This window comes from Bombus vosnesenskii, unplaced genomic scaffold (genome assembly GCF_011952255.1).
Source record: "Bombus vosnesenskii isolate JDL3184/JDL3185 unplaced genomic scaffold, Bvos_JDL3184-5_v1.1 scf7180000013295, whole genome shotgun sequence".
NCBI lineage: Eukaryota > Metazoa > Arthropoda > Insecta > Hymenoptera > Apidae > Bombus > Bombus vosnesenskii.
In genome coordinates, this window is record NW_022882946.1 from 661,223 (window position 1) to 685,662 (window position 24,440).

Consider the following 24,440-nt stretch of genomic DNA (forward strand, 5'->3'; position numbering starts at 1 on the left):
TCAATCCTTCTAACACAATAAGCTTTTATACACTTTATTAAACCGAGAATTTATAACGCGGAGAACTCGCTGCATGGACATTGATTTGTTGTAACTTCAACTTTACCTATTCGTTGCACCACGCTTATTATTTGCGACGAATAATTAAAAGTTGGCGAGTTCGTAACGTTTACGTTGGCAACGCATCCTACAATACCGCTATTAAAGGTTACCATATAACGGAACGCTGATCATAAGTCGAAATCGAAGGTTCATCGAATCGTAAACCGCGAGTACAAGCGGTTGGCGATTTGAAATTTTACGACGGTTCCTTGCGAGAGCTTTGCGCGCACTCCGCCATTCTGTTCCATCAATTTTATAGTGCGATAAAATGGGATATCGCATGCGTAATAGCGAGAGGATCGTAGTTGGGCGCATTAAAACGCTCACACGTGGGTAAATACGGTTTCAAGGAGAAATTAACAACAAAGTATGCGGCTACTGCACTGCAAGGATCTATGCTAATTTTCGCCTCCCGCACCTGCTGCCTTCGACGGATTATAATTGACGACATATCCTGAATCTGATTTCCGGTGATTATACCTACACGGTACACCGATAAACGCGTCGTCGAACGTGTAAGAAGAATCGTCTCGCGATTCGAATTGCTTCGATGATCCTTAACCGAATTTGATCTCTTTCCTCTTTCTCGATGGGCGATCAACGCGAGCGATTTTGATATTTGCCACTGATTCCATATTCACCGATTAAAAGACCATATCGAGGAATCTTCGGCTAATTACGCTGGACACAGACGAATCAGAGGCAGACTGTCCCAATGTATCAAAGTCAAATTCGATGAATTCATGGTAGCACGAACGCGCGTAATTTCGTCAAACTCCGCCGATGATTTAATTCGACAAGTCACAATTCGATCGATGCGCGCATACGGTCGAATCGAAATGAATCGTACCGATTAATTAACCATAGCGATGCGGGCTTGTCCTTATCGAGCGATAGAAACGAACGTCACGGCAGGTTACAGTTTCCGCGTAGCTGCACTTGCGAGACGAGTTCGCAAAATTTCGTGTCTCTGTATAACACCGGGAAGGTCGATCGCCGCGAGCGGTAAGCGGTCACAACCGATTTCCTCTAGAAAATTGAGCAGACAAAATTGCTGTTGCGTGAGAATCCGCCCCCTTACAAAGGGAAGTTTACGCTTCTCCACGTTCAACAGAACGGACGTTCGAACGTCCTCCGCTCGGACCACCTATGCGATCTAATCTGATTTTGCCTCTCACGATTCAACCTCTTCTCATTCGTACACGCATTTATTTCTCCATGGAAATCTCGTCTTGACTTGATTTATTAATCTATGTATCATCTTTTATTTTTATTTATACGCTAGAATTTTATTCACGATCCTCGGAAAAAGTATCTTTCACGGACGTAGAAATTCGAAAGATTAAAGTTGCACATTTTTTTTGCATAGTGCCGGGTAGTGAAAAAGTCCGAAGAAATCCTGTCGGGTGCGAAATTTAGAAATCTGCTTCGATGACGTTATTACGTCATTACGATGAGGTTATTATTACACTTGTAACGAAGTTAGATACGATGCAAGCGAAACGCTTGTACTTTCTCCGAATTACCTGATTTATACGATTCAACGAATTAAACGCTGTTTTGCAAGAATATTCGCTGGTAAACAAAGCGGCACACACGCGTACTTACTACGTACTTGGCTGAAATGAAATCGCAAATCTATCTAAATTAGCATATTCTCCGATTTTCAATCGTCGCTTCGTACAAAGGCGAAATCGAAGAAAATTAACATTCTGGAGCTGTGGTCTGCATCGACGCGTTAGCGCGCAAGGCAGGATCGCGCAATCGCGCGGCTCGATGCGGCACGGTGCGGTAATCGGCTAATAAGCAGCGCTGATAGCCTTCTTTCAGTTGTTCCGTGGATTTGAAGAGTCCGCTGCGGTGCGAAGCGAGATACTCGAACGAACTCGACGGTTCGCAGGCGGCATAAATCCACGAACGCAAAAGGTTACTCGTACTCGAATTCGCCTGGAAGCTGATTGCGTTCGCGTGGATTGCAGACACTCGAGAGAATAGGTGTGCGCGTTTACAGGTGGACGCATCGGCGAGGTGCGCCGTCATAAATCTGCCAAGCCATGGCAAATTAAATCATTATCTGGAAGCTGCGAGCAAATTGCGTCGATGCATGCTTCGTGACTCCTCCCTCTTTCGCATCCGCTCTCCCCTTTATCCCTTCTCCCCCTCTTCACGCGTCTTATCCACTTGCACGACCTTCGGCTTCTTCCATTGTTCTCGCGCTTCTCTTTTTCGCGAGATCGTGCGCTTCGTTGCCACCTCCGCGCGTTCTCTCTTTCTTCCCTCTTGTGCGCCGTTACCGCGTTACCTTTTACGCTCTACGCTCTACGCTCTACGTCCTTCCTCCCTGCGGCGAACTTCCGTGCGAGTTTCTCTCGCGATACCACACCCGTCGGATGTCGAGGATATACGTTCATATTCGTAAATTTCGCCTTTCGGTTTTGCGGCGCAGGCGAGACTGTTCTCCGCGAGCCGTGCCCAACTTGGAAATGTAATTTCGCCGAACCGAATCCGCCGGATACGGATGCCGCTTTAAACGCGGATGCGACTGCCACCAATTGAGGCGGTTTTATAAGCGTCAGACGCGGCACAGCGCGGTGGTGGGTGCGGTGGTCGAGAAATTGGTAGGAGATCGCTGCGAGAGTTCCCATTTTAGCAAATATTTTGCACGAGTAGGAGAGAAACTCCGGAGGAACGTTATCGATTCTCTGTGCTACTCGAAAGAGCTGCATCGAATACTATGCACGAGGGTACATCGTATCGCAAGTCGAACAACTAGATCGTTTCTCTTATTGGCGATTCAAATTTCTTTGGTCTCGTAAATTGTCAACCAGACTCGATATATCCTCTTTCTATATCTCGGTAGACGTAAATAAGCGCGACTTATTCTTTAAAAGCAAGATACTCCGACTTACTATACGGTCTTTTTGAAAGACGTTGTTCAAGAAGGAAAAGAATTTGAATTCGCGTTTAATCTATATTTTCCCTAGATGATAGAGGATCGTTTCGTTTCACGACCGCGAAAAACTAAACCTCGCTAACCCGCGTTATTCTGTGCGCGTATATACCGGCTCGCGTGTATTTTCTTTACTGCCAGCGCTACTATGTTATCAAGTATACGCAAGCTGCAAAAGGTAAGCTGAGATAGCACATGGACGAGAATCCAGCGGAAGAACAGATATTATTTCTTAATGAAAAAATGTACAGCGACGTCTGTATACATGCTTCGTTAATTTTCCGCTCTTGTTTAACATTCATCCGCAAATATTCACACGTGTTAAATATTTTTCGCTAATAATCTGATAATTATTATTCGCAGTATTCATTTCTATAATTCCGTATAACGGACGAGGATCGAGAACATTTCCGATATCGGCGATTTAAATCGTTCAAATATTTTGCATTTCCACGAAAGAGATAGTAACGGTAAATAGTAATAATCAAATATCGAAAGACGATGAAACACAATCGTCGTAAGGTAAGTTTGACTGTTTGCTTTCGATATCGAGGAATCAAAGGTAAAGCTGTGTACCGTATCTCTCGTAATCGATATGAAAATTCAAGTAGAGCACCCGTACGATATATCAGACGCAGCGAGCGTATTTTCCTATTCTACTTAATTCTACTTTATTCGTCGATAATTCGTAAACTCGAAGTTACGCAAGTTTCAGTTTTTCTTTCATTTCTACGACGAATCCATTTCGTCTAATCTCGTTTAATCTATTTCTACTGCTCTGGAAACGCGGAATAACGAAAGAGCAGAAAGAAAGAAATGGAAAGAATCAACGAAGACGGTAGGACAAAAGCGTAAAACTCACCAGACCGTCACAGGCGGATAAGGCAACCTGGGAATTCGGATGTCCCTGAATGAAACCCCGATAATGGCACTTGCTCGAGCGATTTTTTGACCGGCTGCGCACATGTACGTCTCGTTTCCGTCTTTCAACGACCATCCCTGGTCCGATGAAGTTGTCCACGGCCGTCAGTTCGATGTGGTACTCGTTACCGGCCACGGACAATCGATAGTGTACCACTGGCCCGTCCTCGTGATGGTGGTGGGTCACGTTGTGCGAGATAAGCTCCCCTCGGTAGGTCACTTTTCGAGGTATCACTATCTCGTGCTCCTGGACGTGCTTCTCCATGGTATATATGCCTGAAATGGGAATGATTCTGATAAATTCGTGTCACTAGACCAGCAAGTACTCCTGTGCACGGTAGAGGAGCACGCTACTCGTTATCGCGATATAGCGAGATGGTGTTTGATCAAAGCATCAAGTTGCACCGCTGATTGATACGTGACCAATAGGGTTGCATGCAACGTTTCGCGTTTTTCGATAGCATCGGTCGACAGGAACTTCCTTTTAAAATTTCGTCTCGCGCGATGCATATAATCCGTTTTACGCATGGGCGTACGTTTTCTTGGGCGTAGAAAATTTATTCGTAGCGCGTGATATATTCTGCGCGAATATTCCGCGAAGAGGCAGCGATCGCGTAAAACAACGTTATATATTAATCGAGTGTTTACCGGCGGCGGTTTCACCGGGGTAATGCAAGATAACGCGATCTGTGGTAGAAGCGAGTGGGCAGAGACTCGTAAACGCCGACAGAGACGGCAGAATTCAACCCGAGGGAGGATGTGATTGATTACGGACACCCAGCGCTCTGCATCGAGCAATATTTCAAATAAATAATTGCATCAACGTTGCCCGGTGTTTCATTAAGACAGCTATCGCGACGTGATTGTAAACCGGCCCGGCGGAATAATACTCGGATATCATTCATATTCTCGAACGTCGTCTTAAGTAATTGCTCAGATTACTGTAACGCTCGAATTTTGCACCCTGGCCGCTCGTACTTGCGGTTTACGGGAATTTCGTTCGTTAGTTGATAACGTTTAATGCCTTCTGACGTTCTCGCCGGCATCTTAAATCCTACCGTGGCCCTCGAGCTTGGCGCGATAATAAAACTTCATTTTTCTTCTGAAACGAAGCTTTTCCAAGGAAATAACTGGCCCCTACCGAGTAGGAGAAAATTCGAAAGAAATTACGTTGAAGCAAAATTCGTCTTCCGAGTATCGTGGAACATTTTTATCGATTTTTACCGATTTCTATCTTACGCGAGCCGAGCGGAAACGAAGAACCTTGAAATTTCACAAACATCCGCATCCTTTGCGACGTTGCTGAAACTGCAAACTAGCGATCGCTCGGTATGCTCTGTCGTTGAAACACTATAGACGCATTAATAGCGTTAACTTCTTTTTTAAAAAGACATCGAATAATGCTTACCGTTACCTGTAATCACGATATCTCGTTAGTTCTCATGTTCTAGTTAGACAAGCGAGACACTGTGTAATTCGTTTTTTATCCCAATTTTTTTACCAGCTCATGGAACTCATTATGCCGTAAAGTCAACGGCGAATAGAGCATAGAGGCTGCGAAGCGGTATTTGTAGCGGATTGGATACTTTTCAACCTTCCTTTCCAACTTTTATTCACTTAGCACAGCGTTGCCACCGTTGAAAATTGCATTACATTCATTTCCACCTCGCTCTCTTTCCTTCCTCCATTTTTTACCTTAGCATTTTTATCTATTTTTCATTCACGCAGTACTTCGTTACACCGCATAATCGCGGAGCTTGTCACGTGAGTTTTATAAGCGAGCCCGATGCATTATCCAATGAAAGAATCGCCTCTAAGCACAGATCTACCGAGAAAGTAAGCAGTCGGTATCGATCGTTTCATTTTTCCGATATTTGCTGTTCTACCTTTCCAAAGCTACGTGTTCGTGAAGTTTCTCTCAAATTTGGTATCATCGTTGCGAGATATTATCCGAAGCGACGATCTTCTTTCCTTCGCGTTTACTCCGGGTTGGCCAACAAATTTTGACATGATTTTTGCTTCATCGAAGCAACGCGAATACCAAAATACGTTTAAAAGCGCGAAAAGGATGGAACGAACCGCAGAACTCGCGAGCACGAGCGAACAATTATCCGCAATATCGGTACGCGGCTGGCAAAAATAATTCGGAACAATGGCACAACGATCGGCCAAACATCGGCGACCGCAATATGATAAGCGGTTGGCCGATCGGGTGACAACGCGTAGCCGAATGAACGACAGTTATGCACCGTAAAATTGATGTAATAATTTCCGACTGATTCAATGGGTCGAAGCACAACGTCGACCGCTTAGAAAAGAACCGCTGTGGATTCGATTATTCGCTGCTCATCGATCTTGAAGTCTGCGCGCCAGCACCTCTGATTTTTCTTCGTCCCTCGACCAACGATAGAATGTCACCGGCAATTTGTCATCTTGGCGCCCACTTGCCGATACGTCTCGATCGCAAACACGAAGACCATAAAGGTTCGTAAAGGGAATCACGCACGTATATCGTGCTTTGTCGATCCTCGTGTCGCAAACTAGCTTCGCGCATTGATCGCGTTAATTCGTATCCGACTATCCGGCGTGTATTATTTTATCGTTGGGTATTCTTTATTGTCTCGACTAGTTTCGAGCACGCGTTGGTTAATGCTAACTTACTTTTCTGTTCTTTTTCCCTTGCAAACAGGTGGTCGTATCGTCAACTACGTATAAACGCATTCGATGAGTGTTCGAAACTCGTTTAGAGATTCTCTTACAAACGTTTATGCGAATCGAGTAACTCAGGCGATAGGTAAAAGCTATCGGTTAGTTTAGCCGCGCCAAAGACGATCTAAAATCTTCGATCGAATGAAAAGCGCAAATACGAAGCAACGTTGTTTCTAAGAAAGAAGAGAAAAAAATCAATTTTATCCATTACTCTGGAGAGAGGCAGCTCGAAACTAGATATCAAAGAAAATAACGACGAAACGCGCGTCTTTGTTAAACCGGTCGATCGCATTGGTGGAGGAAAAATCTGGAACGGCCCCGTCCGTTTCATTGAAGACGATATCCGATCTCGGTATGCAGATTGGATCTCAACGATGTTAACTGTCAGTCCGCTCTTACATGAAGACATATTACGGCAGCTGAACCGTGGCTGCATTCCCGACGTCTTTTTCTCTCTGTCCTCCTCGGCCAGAGGCTAACCACAATTATTTTATTAGACGTTAGATCACCGTCGACAATAGTAAATTGTAGTTCGATCGGTCGATCGGTGTCCACAACAACGATTCACGCTCGACGAACCGTCGATGTCTTTGATATATGACGCTATTTATGATCGCATTTATACTTGCGTACACGGAGGACGAACCGCGATTTCAGGCCTCGTGAAATCGATAACGGGCGTTCGTTTAACGAAGGTTTATCGCTGTGACTTTTTATCGGCGCTGGTATTTCAGAAAAATACTAGATCGACGTTTAGTACTTAGGCATTTCCCCGTCAATTTGATACCGATATAGAAACTCTAGAAAATAAAAATATGGAAAGCCGAAGGATTAAGCGTTTCCAATGAAAGTTCTTCCAACGTTATTCCTGTCAAAGCGATAACTCTGAGCGAGTATCGATATGTCAGTTTCAACGTGAAATACAGATAGAGGGCGAACAAAGCGTTTTATTCGAGTTGCGAGTATTTTTAAGAATCGATAGAGTTAAATTATAGAGAAGTTTCGCTCGTTTACCAGCTTCTGTCCCGGCACCGAAACACCCAAGGCTAAGGAAACAAGGATACAGTACGCTAACGTTCCTTCTTGATTCTTACCATCGATCCGCTACGAAATCGAGCCACTTCTCCGATGGATTGCTTTCGAGGATGAATAGTGGCAATATCGTTGAGACAAAATTAAGGAGGCTGTTAAAATCAAACGAGATGGCGCGAAAAAGAACTCTATTTAAAATCGTTTTATCGTCAACGGAACTTGGACGGGTGAAATTTTGTAATAAAACGAGATCGTAAAAAATTGAAAGATTTGACTGGAACATCGTTGTAGCGTTAAAAGCGTATTTTATCGAATATGAGCAAATTCGATTATTTTCATGGATATGGAAAAAGTTGAAGTCATCGATGGACGGTTATCGGGAAAGAGTGACGTAAAATCGTCGAAGGTAACGCACGTTCGATACGGTGATTCGTAAGGGAGTAACGATAGCGCGGATCGGTCGATTCACACTGTTTATCGGATAATTTCATCTCTACGTTAATATCGAAGGCTAATCAGCTTGTTGGTAACGAGTCGCAGCGGCATCGATCCGCCGCACGTTGTCGCGAGGAGAATTATTCGCGCGACACGGCTTATTACGAATAGGCCGGAAACCGGACCTAAAATATACCTGAAATTCCGGTGGCTCTTCGCGCGGTATAAATTTTGGAAAATATACGGCCGTCGACGAATGATAAATGTAAACGGCCGTAATTAATGATGCGTGGCAAGCACCGGGAATTATGCGCGTGAATGGGATTATCGCCGAACAAACGCACCTCTCGCGTCCAATCTCCCCCCGTTGAAAGAATTCGCATGGATATCGATAATTTTCATGCAATTCGTTTTACACGATTTTCTACGTACGATGCGTTTCGCCTGCGTATGTATCTGCAAATACATAACTAAAATGTCCAAGAATTTGAATTCCGTTCCCATACCGTTCAAGCATCTCCTATATAGCGAACAGATTTACACCTGTCCGATAGTTTGGACGAAATATTTCCCGATTATTTGTATAAAAAAAAAAAAAAAAAAAAAAAAAGGAAAAAATTGGAATCGGAAATTCGATGAAATTACTTAACGTTTCGTACGCTTGTATATCTTTCGATCAATAGACAGACAGATATCTGCGAGCACGATGAATTTTCATTATTTTAGGAAGGAAAACGGTAGCATCTGTTACGATTTATTATCGTTCGTCGTAATATATTATGATTGTTAGTTACCGCGTATACATTGTTGAGAGGATAAACTCGTTGGCCGTTAACTAACTGGAGGCAACGTTGCAGTTAAGTTTATCTTTGAACCTCTCGAACGGTTCGAACTCTTGACAAGTAAAGAACCACTGGTCTCGTGCCTCGATTACTTCACAATGTACCATCCGGATGGTTTGACCACGGGATGACTAACGAGTATCGGTCATAATTGTCGTCATTATCGGCGAACGGTTGCATCGATGTCACGGCGCGCGGCGTAATCTCAGTTCGGCAAAAACATTTCCACCCTGTAAAAATCGCGTGCCTTGCGGCGCTCAAATGGCAACCTTGAACCACTTCACGGTTAATCAAGATATCGATCCTGGCTGTAAAAACGATGGTTCGATTTCTATGGTGATTGTCGGGAAGGTGGGTGTCGCGGGTGGCCGGGTTCTCGATACTATCGGCCGCGGGATACATCGTGGCGGTAGCTCGCTAGGAAAAAACGTCGATCGTTGGAACGATCGCCGGAGTAGGGTCGATCGAGCGGCGGCTCGCAGCTTTCCACGCTCGATACAGGTTTCTGCGATGCGGATAAATAGCTTGGACGACGAGACAGAGAGGGAATGAGGAGGAGGAGGAGGAGGAGGAGGAGGAGAGAGAGGTAACATCTAGTGCGTTCGGTGAACGGTATAATCATCATTATCCTATTATCATTAAAGTCGGAAAAATGGCGGGCGGACCAATCAGCGTGTGCCTGGAGCGAGTCGGGGTTAAATGCAGGTGGGGACTCGGATGAATACTCGGACCTCCCATACAGTCTCTACCTACTGCATCGATACTCTATACGCGATTCTTCGCACATATGATCACCGATCCTTCCCACACTCGATCGGCCAAGTCGCTCGTACGACACTCGTTCAATTACGCAAAATAGATGAGTAATTACGCGACGCTTACGAGCGTTTCGTTATTCGTTAATCTATCGTACAGTAGTCGGTGATGGTTGCGCGTCGATCGATCATCTCGCGGGACTAATATCGCATCTCGGAACGAATCTCCTTCGTTTAAGACAACGAACCAAGGATATCCTGTATGTTTGCGAATAAAGAACGCCGAGTCTGCGATCTCGATTTTTCGCGAACGATATTTAGAGTTGCTGATCTTTCTAGTTTTTCCCATCTACCATATGGTAAACTAAAAGGTCCAGTGCCAGTGAAGGGAAAAGATAAGACTCCGCGTTAAAAATGGAGCTGCCATGGTTTAGCTCGAGCGCTCCACTTCAAATTTTTTGTTCGACCGACTCTCGGTGCTCTTGTATAAAATAGAGGAAAAGAATTTGGATCGTCCTGGATATCTCGAGAGAATATACGGCCAAAGGGATTGGAATACGAAATTAGTCGAACGAACGAGCATTATCTTCTCAGACGCGATGAGAAAAGTGAATCTTCGCGACTCCTCTCTAGATTTCGTATTACCGAAATTCCGACTAGATTCCATAATTCGAACGCTAAACATATCCGACCTGAGCTAACGTATCGATCGAAGGAACACCGATGAGTATTTCCGTGTAGATATCTGCGAGATCGGTGGACTTGAAAGGCGTAACGGTCATGGCCATCGTGCAAGCGAGAGACACGTCTCGAGGCACGAAAAATAAATTCAGGCCACGTCGGGCGACGCGTCGTGGACCCGCGAGGATTCACGCAACGTTAGATTCCGGTTCCACAGTTCCAGAAGTCAAAGTTATTAGGCGTCGGGACAATATATTATCGTCGATGACCGGCATTACGGTATAAAACCAGTTCCTTCTTCGGTATGACTCACTGCGACGAGACTCGTGCCTGTCCTGTCCATCGGCGCGGCCCCGCAAAAATTCCCACCCATTAGCATATGCCTACTTATCGAATTCATTAAGGTTGCCACGATAGTCGTGGAAACGCGGCGCAGCTTCCATACTTTGCGGTTCGTGGTCTCTTTTCAATAAACGGCTTCCGTCGACCGGCAACGATCATTCTCCGACGCTAATTGAACTTTTATAGTTATCTCATTAGCCACGATTTCTCGGCCAGACGGCTGCTCGTTCGAGCATGCCCGCAATTTTGCACGATGTACTTATTATCGAGAGGCGTGCGGCTCGACCGAGGTTAAGGTGTTTTTCGATCGAACTTTAAACACGGCCATGCGATCGACTCACGTATATTCGCACAGTTGGTTCGCTCGACTGGTTACAGGACGTTTCAAGATTAACGTTCCGACGTTTTGCCACAATGTTTCTTGGCGCCGAGTCGCTTCAAGCTCTCGACTCTTCCGAATAATTTCAAACGGTCTTCCTTCTAGATTAAAAATACCGCTGTAAAGTCGTCGGCTTGGGTTCTACCGTGCGATGCTTAAAAACGCGTTGCCGAATTACAAGTTTCGTAACTCTCGCCTTTTCGTTGCTCGCGATGACTTCCATACACGAGTTGATCCAAAAGGAACAAAGAATAGCGATCGAACGAATGGGAGAAACTACGTTGGCGGCTTTCCAACAGTTTTCAACTCAATGATCGAGATTTAAACTTGGACGCTTAAAACTGTATACATTCATCGTAGAGGTACAAGTCGGTTTGTAAGTCGACGTAGACCGAATGTTAAGGAACTTCGCCGACGAGTCTACCTGACCTTACTTCGACGAAACATTCGCTATAAACGTGGACGCTTTCTATTTTTGGCGTTTCTAAATTTAGCGAATCCAGGAAGAGTATGAAACCAGGTTTTCGCTCGTGTACCTTTGATAAATTGTGTTTAGCATACGACTACGAGCAACAAAAGCACGATATACGTATCGCGTAAAGTAGCGCGTAATGTTCGAAAGAAAGTATTTTGCTCGAAAAGTTTCTACGTGGGCTTGCACTTTTTTAACCATATTTTCAAAGTACCGTAACAACGTACGAAAGCAAAATAATAGATACGATCTACGGGTAAAAAGTTACTCTAAGTAATTGGAAACACGGAATTCCCAGCGGTTCGGAGATTGGCAAACGTATCTTTGCCAGTTTCGAAGCGTAGAATCGGTAAATTTCGCGACACATTTCGGAATCAAGCTGTATATCGAATTCGGAGCACGACGCGGCGCGGTGGTTTGATTACTTTGGCCACGTATTGAAATTAGACTAGTCGGAGGTTTGCGATTCCGAACGAAGTTTACATTGTGATAGTTACGGAAACGTGTATCGTAGCTGCAGCTTCCGTTCTTCCTTGGGATCTATCCGTATGTGGAAGGGGGGCGCAGAGGGGCTGTATTCATTTTAGAATATTCCCGGTTATTTGAGAGTATATCGAAGTTAGAAGCCGTTAAAGCTCGTAATTTTATACGTCATTTACATCGCAATAACCGGTGATACACGCGCTTCAATATGTGAAATTGCACAGCTCGAACATAGCAAACCGAATTTCCCTCGGTCGATCCGACGCGTTACTGCGTTAACGTTAACGCAGTAACGCGCGTTCAATAGTTCAATAAATAACACGGACATACACTCGATCGCGTATCTACGATTCGATTAATGATTTTTCCATTGATTCGGCATTTTCACGAAGAAAACGTATTTTTCTAAATTTATTGCCGGAATCGAGCGATTCGCAACGGAGACCGAAATTAATGGAAGTTTGAAAACACGTTTCAATACGTTTTCTCTCGAAACGACGGTCGACTGGTTTACGATACCAAAATTTGACATCGTTTTCGACTTGCCGTGACTTTTGCCTGCGAGCTGCTGAATTATTCCCCGTGCAATGTTCTCCGATTTTCATAAATTCTCCCAACAACGTACTCTCGCGTGCTTCATATACCGAGCTTTGCAATCATTTATGGAATAGTAAATAACTATTCGTTGCGCCTCTTATTCAGGCCACGTTTATACTTCCACGGGGAACATAATTTCCAGGAAATGATGTTCCACGCGGACTCCAAAGGTCATCGATTCGTAAACTTTATGCTACCGTCTGTCTGATTTGTCTCCTTCCGGTAGGAAGCGACGTTGCAGAAATCGAAGAATGCTCGTTTCTCGAGAATTCTCCTATTACCGCTGTAACGATTAAGTAGAACGGTCAAGTTTGCGAAGCACATGCCGAATCTGCCTTACCACCGAACGTTGCAGTTAACCGAAGCTGCATAGACCGCATCAACAACTTTACCAAACTAGGTTTGTAAACTTAAGAACACCTTGATTTCCTTTCCAAGAGTAAATTCCGCGTCGTCCAATTGCAAAAGATACTCGAGAAGATATTTTGCTCTTTAAAATAACCAAACTCTTTGTTTCGATCTGTCCAATTACGAGAATTTGCTCGTACGCCAACGCAACAAACGCGTTTACTACTGCGTAAGCTTTCGAAGGTTATACTTGGCATGATAAAAGACTTCTTTGAAGTCCGGTGTTTTGCATTCGCGTAAAGGAAACCGCGGCTGGTTTCTCCGGCGCAACAGATGGCTTGGCTTTCACGGTGAACTAAGCGATTTCGATTAAACGAATCGTGGCTCAAGGTTCCGTCGCATCGCGTCGCGCCGGGGTCGTTACAGATCAAACTTGCGTTTCATCCATGCGATCGAGGCTGCAATCACGCTGCACGTTCGTACGTACATGCAGTTACATCTGGGAATAAGAGAAATGAAAATCGTTAATTGTGTTTCCACGGGAAGGATCGACCGACGGATGAAATGGAGCGCGGCAGCGAACATTCGGTAGTCGACAGTAGTAAAAGGATTAATTTCAGCCGGCATGGTGCGGCGCAGCGCGCGCGGAACAAAACTTAGTCTGCCGAGCAATTTTCTGGGTATTCATCGCAACATCGGCCGAAACAAGGCTAGGTCGACCACGAATAACGATTAATCATGCCGATACAACTTAATTATCGTGCGCGTGTACTTCGACGCGAGGTCAGGTTTTGCGCGAAGCTGCTTCTAGGCTTGTTCGCCCGTGCTGTTCTTGCCAATGCGATCAGAGTATAAGAGTCGGCGCATCGGAAACCGAGAATTCAATCGCATCCTTTGATACCTTTGATTGCTCGAACGCGTTCCGTTTTCTTTGAATTTACGCGTTCTTGCGAGATCTTGGAGAATTTCAAAAGCCAGCGAAAAGTCGAAGGATGAATTCTTCGAAAGCGGTGCTAAGAACGTTCAAAGTCTCGGACAATCCTCGAGCCTCGAGAGTTGCGCGATAATTATTTTCAGGCCGCGCCTTTAACGGGTCAGCGCTATCGAAACACTTAAAACGGTTGAATATTAAAATGCAGCTATGAATTTCAAAATATCTCGTCCGGCCGGGATAATAAAAAGAATTCATTGAAAGATCGAGGCATAATTTAAATAACACACCGGTCGTCACGCACGTTAATCAATCGAATATGATTTTCGCTCGAACGTCCAAGCAAACGATTCCGGAATGATTTTTTCCAGGCAAGTTTAAACCAATTACACGTAGGTGGCTATCAACCGAGCACGATCTCCGACTGTCTTGGCTCGTTCGTTTTTCATTAATTATCTTAGGCATATACGCAGATAGGATCGCGCCAATTCGAATGGCTTTGACACGTGAAAAACTAGCGACTTTCGGGCTTGATGGATTTATGCGAATGCGTGGAAATTCCGATGGTTTTGAAACTTAAGCGAAGAAAATTTATTTATATAAAAATACGTTTGCGTATCTTTGAACCAAGCACGTCGGATAAATGTTTGCCTCGCCTCCGGTATAAAATTCGGACTTTGATACAAAAGTGAAACGCGATAGAAACAAGGTGGTCCGGATATGTTGCGAAATACACGATATACGATAATTTTGTAAATGCATCGGTGTGTAATGTGGATTTGTTACATTAAGATTAAGGTTTCGTTGAGTCTGCGAAGCGCGAGACAAAGAACGGGTTGGCATTAACGCATTTCGAGGCCGTTAAAGGTGCCTCTATTTAGTATCTGGATCGAAATTTCCTCTTCCGAAATGCGCGAACAAATACACGAATATTTTATCTCTGATAATATCTTGCCTCTAAAAGCAAAACAACGTTTCCTTACCGCCTAAATACCCTTTCCTACAGCGTTATCGCGAATCTTGGTTATCAGCGGGCGGTGATAAATTATGATGACCGGTTGACGAATTGTTATCGCGAGGGCGGCGCGCAAGTGGCGCGTTGTCTTTGCTACAAAATGCATCTATCTTTCGCCGGGCCAATAAATTGCGGATACAACCAGCTATTTACGCGGGCGTACTAACGTGCTCGTGCTGCATCGTGTCGGCACACGACGCGCGCATCTTATCTCGCTAACCATTTTCACGGAACAAGAACTCTCCAGATATTCTTCACGAGCTCCGCTAACGTCCGCTTGGAACAGCACGAAGTCCACCCGTTAGCTAAACCTTGCGTATTTGCCATATTTTATCTAAATCCTGTTCGTTACGATATTATCGCGATAAGCAGATTTCTCTTTTCCCTTTACTCCGGACTGCTCCAAATTTCCCCTTAATATCGCGAGAAGGTAGTAAAAGAACCGAGAAGAGAGCAATAAGTTTATGGTTGTACGACGTCGGTGCTGATCGTTCGTCCTTCTACGGAAAGCTGCTTCTTCAAAAGCTGTACGCTTGTGCAAAGTCCTCGTGCTTCCGAGACGAGACTGGGATGAATTTAGAGGTAAGACTTTATATACCTATTCCTTTCGGTGAATCTAAAACCATGGTACAAAGTAGAAATAAATTTTTACCGAATTGCGAATCCTCGTATTAAATCCGACACTCGAGCTAGCGTGAAACGAAAGATAGGAGGCAGAGTATGGTTCGCATTAATTTCGTGGCTGATCGCGTGAGTAGGGAAGTTGGACGTCCCGAAGGAGTGCGAGGTTCCGAGCTAGGGAGAAATTTCCCCGCATTCCGGTGCAGTCACTTATCGAACGTGTAAACTAGCTGCCACCGTGTGTCTTCTCCTGGAGACAGCGCAATAACGGATTTTGCGATTTCCCTCGGGTCGTCTGGTTACGATATCCGGCGTCGAACAGTCGATAAACTTGTCTCCTATCGGAACAAAGGGGGGGGAGGGGTGGCAACGTTAATTTTCTCATCGGAGATCAAAACGTCTCTCTCTCTCTCTCTATGTACAACAGGTAAGCAAATGCGATTGCGCCGTGCTCGCCTTTCTTTCGCCGCTTCTTTCTCTATTTGACGAACGTCGTTGCAGATTGCGCGGGGAACGCGCGACGACACGCGATAAACCGACACGGCAGATTTATGTCGGGTAAAAGTAGCAAATGCCTGGGAGGAAGTGGACTCGCTGAAACGTTGTTGATCTTTTCGTGTAACGCGATTGTTTCATCTTGTTACGTGTTGAAACTGTTGAAAGCGTTGCGAGAAATACACGATACACTGGGATACCGATAGATCTGAAATACAGCGGGAAAATAACTTTCTAAAACGGCGTGTTTTACGTACAGGCGGAATAAAAAAGGCGGAAGTAAAAGCGACTGTCTTCCGAATGCAGTGATACTATTGAATTATATTTGGAATATTTTCAACGCTCGCTCCACTAAACTAGCGATTCCCTTTCGATTTGGATTACTCACGTGTATTTCAAAAACTTGGTTACTGTGATATAAATTTTATCTGAATGAAATGGAAACGACGAGAAACGCGTGCGTGGCAGGAAGCTTCCGCGGTTAAAGACGGACCGACTCTGTCCAAAAATAGAAGGGATGGCGCTTCATCGGATGGTAACATACGCAAAAACGTGCATTCGTGGGTGAGAGCCGTAGTATCTCTCGAAAAGGATCACTTCTCCTCCTCCTCCTCCTCTTGAGACACGCTGGCGTGGGTTTTATTCGTTATAGCCGCTCGAGCGAGAGCGTCGGCCTACGCTTCCCGCCGTCTTCGTCCTGACTGCCCCCGCAGGTGCAAATCGCTCGTTCTTCCATTCGTGCCAATCAAATCGCGCGAAGAACGATGCTCTAGCGAGCCGATCTTGTATCAGTCTCCCTCGATTATCGCCTAATGCTATCCAGAGGAACTAACGAATACTACCGTTCGTAGGAGTGTAGCGAACTGGTAAGTGCATTTTTCCCGATGATCCTGTCGCGCAAGAACAACGATCTTTGGAAACTTTTACCGTTTACCGTTTAAAACGGTATGATAAGAAATTATTTCGACCAGAGTTTTGCGTTGTTTCTCTCCCTGATTCGTTGTCTCAGTCTGGATAGTTATTCCATTTAGTTCTACGCTTATTTCAACAAACGGGACGAATGACAAATCTTACTACGTATTTCGTTTAAAAAGCTGAACCGCTAACGAGACTTTAATAAGATCGCGGACACAATGACTATCCCCGTTATCGTGGTATAACCAAACATTCGCACGTGTTACGAGCAAACACAGAGCGCTAATATTTGCTCTAATATTCTCACAATCCCTGGATAACGTTTATGTTGCATATGGATACGGAAGTAGAAGTCTGACAGCTGTGATCCGAATATAACTCTAGCCCGAGTCTTTAATTGTTATTCTTGCGCGTTGAAACATATTTCCGACTTCGTTGTTCCGACGAAAATCGATATTTTTAATTCCTGAATTTACGAAAGAGATTTATACGGCCGTGAGTCGTTTATTTCGATGCTTAATGTACCGCTACATTTTGCAGAGACCGTCTCTTTCGCCAGGCACGTTGTATCGAATAAAATAACAAAAAGGAGTGAAATATGTCGGATGCGACGTAAGTTCGTAGGATCCGCCGGTCCATCGTTCGAAGGATAGTCGATAGTTTGATCGACCGAGTGGATAGCCCTTGGTGGAGGCGCGTAACGCGTATCGCATAAACGATCACGATCGAGAATGAGAGAAGTTGGAGCGTGGCGATGCGATGGTTCGGTCGGCGCGACGTCTCGATTCTGAATGAAAATAAAGATAATGCTTCGTCATCGGGTGCCTACGCTTACGAACAAGCGGCGTGGCATGACAGCCGCGTTTCAGCATTTTCGGATTTGCACGGTGCGAGGCGCGCGACCCACGCCAGTCTTGCCTTTTATTTCCTGCCGCTTTCGCATCGGGCCGAACCTCGGCCCTGGCGAAAAGACAAGGAGAGACAAAAAGCAAGCGTGTACCGTCTATTGACGGCACGGCCCACGCCTGTCCGCCCCCGCTCTTGCATTCATCGAACATCGTGCGTGCAACAGTACAGGTGCGCCAACTGCCGCTACCGATGCCACGGTTATTTCGCCTTCGCTTCCTCCACCGTCCCGTTCTTCGCTACTCGACCTTCTCGATGCTTCCTCATCTTCAAAGCGCGTTTCCCTCCCCTCGCCCACCTTTTTCAATGCATCCGTCCTGAAAAAGCCGATATTTTGCGACGAGGCAGAATAGAAGCGGAGAATCTGCCAGTACGAAGTTGAAACGCTTTGATTCTTTTCCGAGGGGACTTTTCGTCGACTCTCTCCGCGTGTTCCGTCGTAATATTTTATTTGCTTCTTAAGCGATGAATTCAGAATTTCCCGTTTTACAACGATTTTTTAACAGCTTTTTAACGGTTTTATAACCGATGTATTCTTTTAATCAATCGTTAATATTTTTGCCCCTCTGAAAGAACAATGTTTTCGATTTCACGGGCTTTATTTGTTTATAAATTATTTTTCTGCGGAGATATTCTTGCAATTATACAAATTGCTTTTATACCGTATCTTTCAAGCTACATTTTCACGAAATTAAAACTTTTTACCGTACATTTTTTTATTCATTTTTTTATGCAGTTGGTTTCATCTTCCAAATGCGTTATCCATTAGAGGATACTCGCATTAATCATTTGGTTATCAGTCGATGCTCCAGACTTTGATGGACAAGCAGCTCGCGCCATTGCGTGAGCTTTAATTGTTTTCGCGCATCGCAAAAGAACGTAAATATATCGACTCGTTCCAATTTGTAAATTTAGTTGAAAAATTGGATAAATTTTGTGGCAGAGTATAACATTTTAGTCACTGCTCGATTACTCGAGCTTGTGAGCATTTTCACGAGCGAATTTTCAAGTTTCACGAGCCACTTCGATTCGCGAAGCTTCGCATAGAAAATCTCAAATCTTTCTTCGCAAACCTCGAACCGCGCAGCTGTGTAATTCATGGACTTAAGATTTTATATCGGCTTAAGAACTTCATAGTTCTCGCGAATCCTAAAATCTTCCAACCTTCCGGACGGGTCCCGAAGAGTTTGAAAATTGAAGGTTTGTAATCCCTGGGACACGTTTGAAACTTGGAACGACTCGTTCGTCTCGAAGTAGGTGACGACAGCCTGATAAACTCGAGCAACCGGAATTCAAAGTACCAATTGCCCGGAAGATCCATTAATCTTCCTGCTAATTTAAAAAATTGTCGTAATTTGGAAATACCTTTATCTCGTTGTAAATTCTCCATCGAGGAGGTAGGCGCATAATATTTGAACGCGATTGCGGTTCGAGCGGCATTCCCATTGCTACGCGAGAAACACGCGCGCTCGCTCACGCTGCTGTTCCAGCAGTTACATATTCAGCGTACGACCGACCGATTTTTCAACGGGTTCGAGCCATGAATGGACGGCCGGTCTTGTTGCTCCTACGAACGGGCCACGAGCCTGCTTTTTTTCATCGCTTTCATAGATGTTTGGCGCCATCTCAGGGACGTTGGTTTTTTTCTTCGTCAAGAGATCGATTGAGATTCGTTTTAGTACTAGTTTATCGGGCTTTGCGTGGTTTTCAGACGATCAAAGATATTTAAGTAACCGTATCAAGTTGACAAAAGCGTAGACGTTGCCACGACCTCGTATCTCTTTAGCTTTTAAAACAACAAAATATAATAGGAAATAGCAAAAACGTAGCAAGTGCAAACACACGTGTTGTTAAGCACGAAACGATCTGGAATGATCTCGATGCTTGGATACGTCGACGACTTCTTGTTGCGCCATTGGAAATTAGATTATTGGAAAGAAACGCGTATCAAATATAACCGTCTGATAATTTGCGCGCGAGCGGGCAGGTAATTACTAGGAAAGTTATCTCCGGCCGCCGATGATTTTAAACTCGAGTCTAACTTCTGCCAGGACTTTGAAACAATTCGAAGTTTGCAGGGTTGGCCGTAGTTCGAATTCCCAGCGTTAAGTTTCAAATTAGAGCGAAGCGGCGACGAGGTGCAAACCCCTGCTAATGCCTCGTCATTAGGATACTCACGGCAGGAAGAGAGGTTGAGTGCCGCAGAGGGTTAATAATTCCGTAATAACCGAAGGGACGATCGACAGAGCGGTCAGATTACGCGTGTCAGCTAACCGGTCTTTCCATACCGAGCCACGCCACACGCTGCGTCGCGTAAACGCGCCTCCACCGTTCGCTATAATTTTCTTGGATCGGGATAATTGCTTCCTAATAACAGGACAATTTCAACACGCGGTTTCGCTTCGCGTCGCTAATTCTACCCGGTTCGCATTGTCTTCCTCGCCCACAAGGCGAATAAATATTTACAAGCGGGGCTCCAGTCATCTACATTGAAAAGGTGGCCGTCGTGTCGCGATTGTCTCGAACCTTCTTTCCCGACGCGGAAAAAATGGTGACCATGCGCGGGCGATCTCATCCACAACGGCAACGAATTCGTTCCGGGGTTAGATTTTTTAATTCTGCTCGAAAATATCCGCGTGGTTGTTGCGTTTCGAATCGTGTATACGTACATAAAGCGAGTAGACGAATTTACGAGGTGCGTAGCAGTATGGCAATCGAAACTTTATCGTTTTCACGATTCTACTTGTTCGCATCGGATTTGTGGCGTATGATGGATCGAATTAGGCTCGGATTACGATCTAGGATTCTTTAAACGGAGTTTTAACAGTAGCGTAAAGTTTATAATTTACAGCATCGTTCGTAAATCAAAATGTCTATGAATAAATGCCTATATCGTTCGATATCGTTTTGTCAAAGCTTCGAATTCAAGAAATCTTCGGATCAATTACCACTTTGTATTTTTTTCCATTACCGAAAAGATGATACTTTGAAAGATTTCCTCTAGTTCTCGCAATCTTTCGAATCTCACGAGAACACAATCTTCTCTCGAAGAATCGACTATCCGTTATTCCGTAACTGTAAATCGGATAAAAATGATATCCAGCGGCGCGTCGAGGACGAGTGAAAAATGACAAAAGCATAAAGATAGGAGAGAGAGAGAGAGAGCGAGAGATTGAGAGGGAGAAAAGAAACATAGCCGATTCTATAGCTTCTCGCCCGCTTTCTCGAGTTACTTTTGTTCGCGACTTGTCACGCTCAGCTCAGTCGTCGACGTGCACGAAATCTCGCCTTCGCTGGAGGTGCTTCTGTTAAGTGTACAAATAGTGTCGAGTTACGATCTAAAGACGAAAACGAAGACAGAGATTAAACGGACCTCGGAATACTAGGAGAAAGGTGGAAGTGTTGCGCGAACCATTGGAATGATACTCTAATAATGCTAATTATCGCCTTATTTACGCTCGTTGTGGTAACATTTTTAGAGACACCACGTGTTCCTTAGTTATGTCAATAAATATTTCGAATGCCACCGTTAGACGTACGATCGATTGTAATTTCAATACGCCTAGTTATCAGAAACACCGATATTATCGAGATATCGACACGATGCGAATTTCCGGCACAGCGAACGACCAATCCACGTAATCGTTCATTCAAACTTTTGTCACCGTTAATTTCCTAAAAATCTACTAGCTCCTGTATTGCTACAACGCAACGCTAGTATAAAAAGTATAGTTCTGTGGCTCTTACCTTTGACATTCAAAGATGAAATTCGATGAATTTTGCCACAGTAATATCTTTACATCGGAAATATGATGGAATCGATAGCACGATATATATGCTACGCAAAATCATAACTGTTTCGCAACTACGTATAAATTATTTAAATATTCGAAATATGTGTATATATATATGCGTTTTAAACGTTATACGTAGACGTAATTAAAGCTATAGACCTAAGCGTTTGTTTAATTATTCCCGAGAGTGTACCAGTTAATATACCCAATATTATATATTTAAAATTCGACTAGTATAGGAAATGAATCATAGAATGTACGGGTACTGTATACGAGTCTATTTCGTTTAAGACGATAGAAAAATTCTTGTACAGTCGATAAAAGGAATAATATCATGCATAATTCACTCCCTGTTTTATCGTCCCGATACACGATCGAGCGTGACTTTCAAACTCACCCCTGACATTCGGCCGATGGAGAAGGACCTCAGGCACGATATGCACGATAACGATAAACGTCTGAAGCATCAGTGAATAGTGCATGATTGCGATCAGACCGGCAGCGCACCTTCAAATAAGTACACGACGGTCAATCCGTGGTCAAGCTTCCACTCTTTATGTCGCGTCGTCGTTCTTTGACCTGCAATAAATACAAAGAGATCGTTTTACGAAATGTTTTCTGAGCCATCATGTGTGTTTATCAGGCAACGATTAGCAGTGTGAAAAGAACCAAGGAATACTTTTAACGCCTGACAAAACCTTATTTGCGCGATCTTATCCTCGAGTCGTAATTTGGCAAACTTACCGGTTCCCTGGATTTCGAGGTTGATAGCTAGCGAGCCGAACCAACGACTGAGATTTTCGAGAGAATTGAGAGAATGTCGGACGATAAAACGTTTAAGGGTTCGTGTTTAATCCTTGTAAGAGCGTTTTGCATAAAGATATTTGCGCAAGTGGTTCGGTATTGGAAGGATTGTAACCAGAAAACTCGGTCGATTTCTGAATAAACGTTCTGGCGAACATTTTCTATTATTTCGTCGACGGCGTGGTTCGTTTACGTTTTACGAAACGTCTCGTGAAATAACAAGAAAAGTAATCTGTGAGGCGAAAACATGCACGAATCGAGCTGAATTAAAGCTGAACTTCGCAGTGCCGGTGTACCTAAGGAAAAGCCTGCGGGATGCTTTTGCAGCAGCTTTGACCTAAGGTATAAACCTTGTTACGCTAGATTTTCATGGTCCGACAAGTAACGCTGGGTAATTATGGTAATCGGATTTCGACGAACCATGGCCAACCCCATGATTGCACTCGGCAGCTATACTGACCCTTTCTTACAGTCCCACGCTGAATAGTCGGCTTTACCTTACATTCCGACTTATGTGTCTCTTCGAACGCAATTATCGTTGGAAGTTTTCCTTCGATTCAGTTACACGGATAGCACGGATCGAACGACGATTGTTAGATGCTGACCGTAAGGCGGCTCGAGCTACGTTTATTCGTCGAATCGACGCAATAAGTAAAACTGGAAATGTAAAACAAACTACAGGAAGAACAATCCTGGGATTGTTGTGTAAGTTGGTCAGTAAATGAACAGGGTGTGAAGAAATAAATGTTGTTAATTGCCATGCAAATACATCGGAAGCTCGTTCGCGTTGAAAGGTATTCCCGAGAGACTAATTTACTGATTTCGTAGACAGAGACAGAGGATTAATCAACTGACTTTGATTTCCCCAAACCCTTTCGGTATTCCATTTCTCAGCAAGCGGTGACTACGATCCTTCTGTGAGAGTTGTTAATTAGAACAAGAGTTGATCATATGCACGTACGAGTCGTGGTGTTTCACGTCGCATACCATACCAGCCTCTTTATTAAAGTCTATAATTTTGTCGCTTTGGGTACGCGAGTCAAAGGAAAAATTTCAACCGATTGACAATTTAAATTTATTATTATCTGATTATTTAAATCACACGGCCACCGAAATTTCTCCATGCAAAGAAAGAAGTCATAACAGTGTTTTTGTAACATTTATATGTGATGTAAAACGGCATGTCTTTTTTAGTCTAAACCTACGTGAATTTGATTTAAACGTGCGCAATAATTCCTTGAATTTCGTCGAATCGTTACAACGCTTCGTTCCCTCTAATCGAAAATGGAGTATAATTATTCACCTTATTAATCCGTACACGATTCATTGGTTTCTGGAAGCGACGATAACTCTCATAACGATAACATGTTCCTCTCGTTATGGGAGTCCCTAGCCAGATCGATCGACGACTTTATGCAGTTCTTCGTTCGATCGAAATTTGATCAATAAGCGGTATTGTTTCACCCCGATGAAAATTTTCCTCCGAAACTCGTTAAACGCGAGGGTTTAAACAAGCGTTTTGTTCGCATCGACCGCGACCGTGGAATATTTATAAGAGAGGCGCGGGTTTAAAGCGTCTCTTGCCGTCCGAATTGAGTTGTCACGCGTATGATATGACGCACACATCGGAAATTAACGATGCGGCGTCGCTCGAACTCGATGAGAAATTGTCTCACATGTGCCAATACAATGAGACTTCTATCTGATAGAGGGCCATCTTTTTTCTATCTCTCGTGTTTTTCTACTTGTACCGTCTACCAGCGGTAGACGTGACTTTTATAATCACGTACGTCTCAAAATATTTTCGTTCGATATGAAATTTTGTTTCCATTTTCATCGCGAGAATTTCAAGTCCTTTCGTCCGTTCTTCGCGTCGTTGAACAATGGCCAAATAAACGCGTTCTATCGGCG

At 44.2% G+C, this 24,440-nt stretch overlaps 1 protein-coding gene across 3 annotated transcripts in view; it reads right to left on the bottom strand.

Moving 5' to 3' along the window:
* Positions 1–24,440, bottom strand: part of LOC117233276 (A disintegrin and metalloproteinase with thrombospondin motifs 7-like) — a 56,980-nt gene that overhangs the window by 24,767 nt on the left and 7,773 nt on the right. For all 3 annotated transcript variants that reach the window (XM_033493410.1, XM_033493411.1, XM_033493412.1), the window contains exons 2-3: positions 22,123–22,304; positions 3,915–4,249 (exon numbers count right to left, since the gene is read on the bottom strand). In XM_033493410.1, coding sequence (XP_033349301.1) covers positions 3,915–4,249; positions 22,123–22,207 — 420 coding nt within the window. In that variant the 5' untranslated portion in view covers positions 22,208–22,304. The remainder of the gene's footprint in view (positions 1–3,914; positions 4,250–22,122; positions 22,305–24,440) is intronic.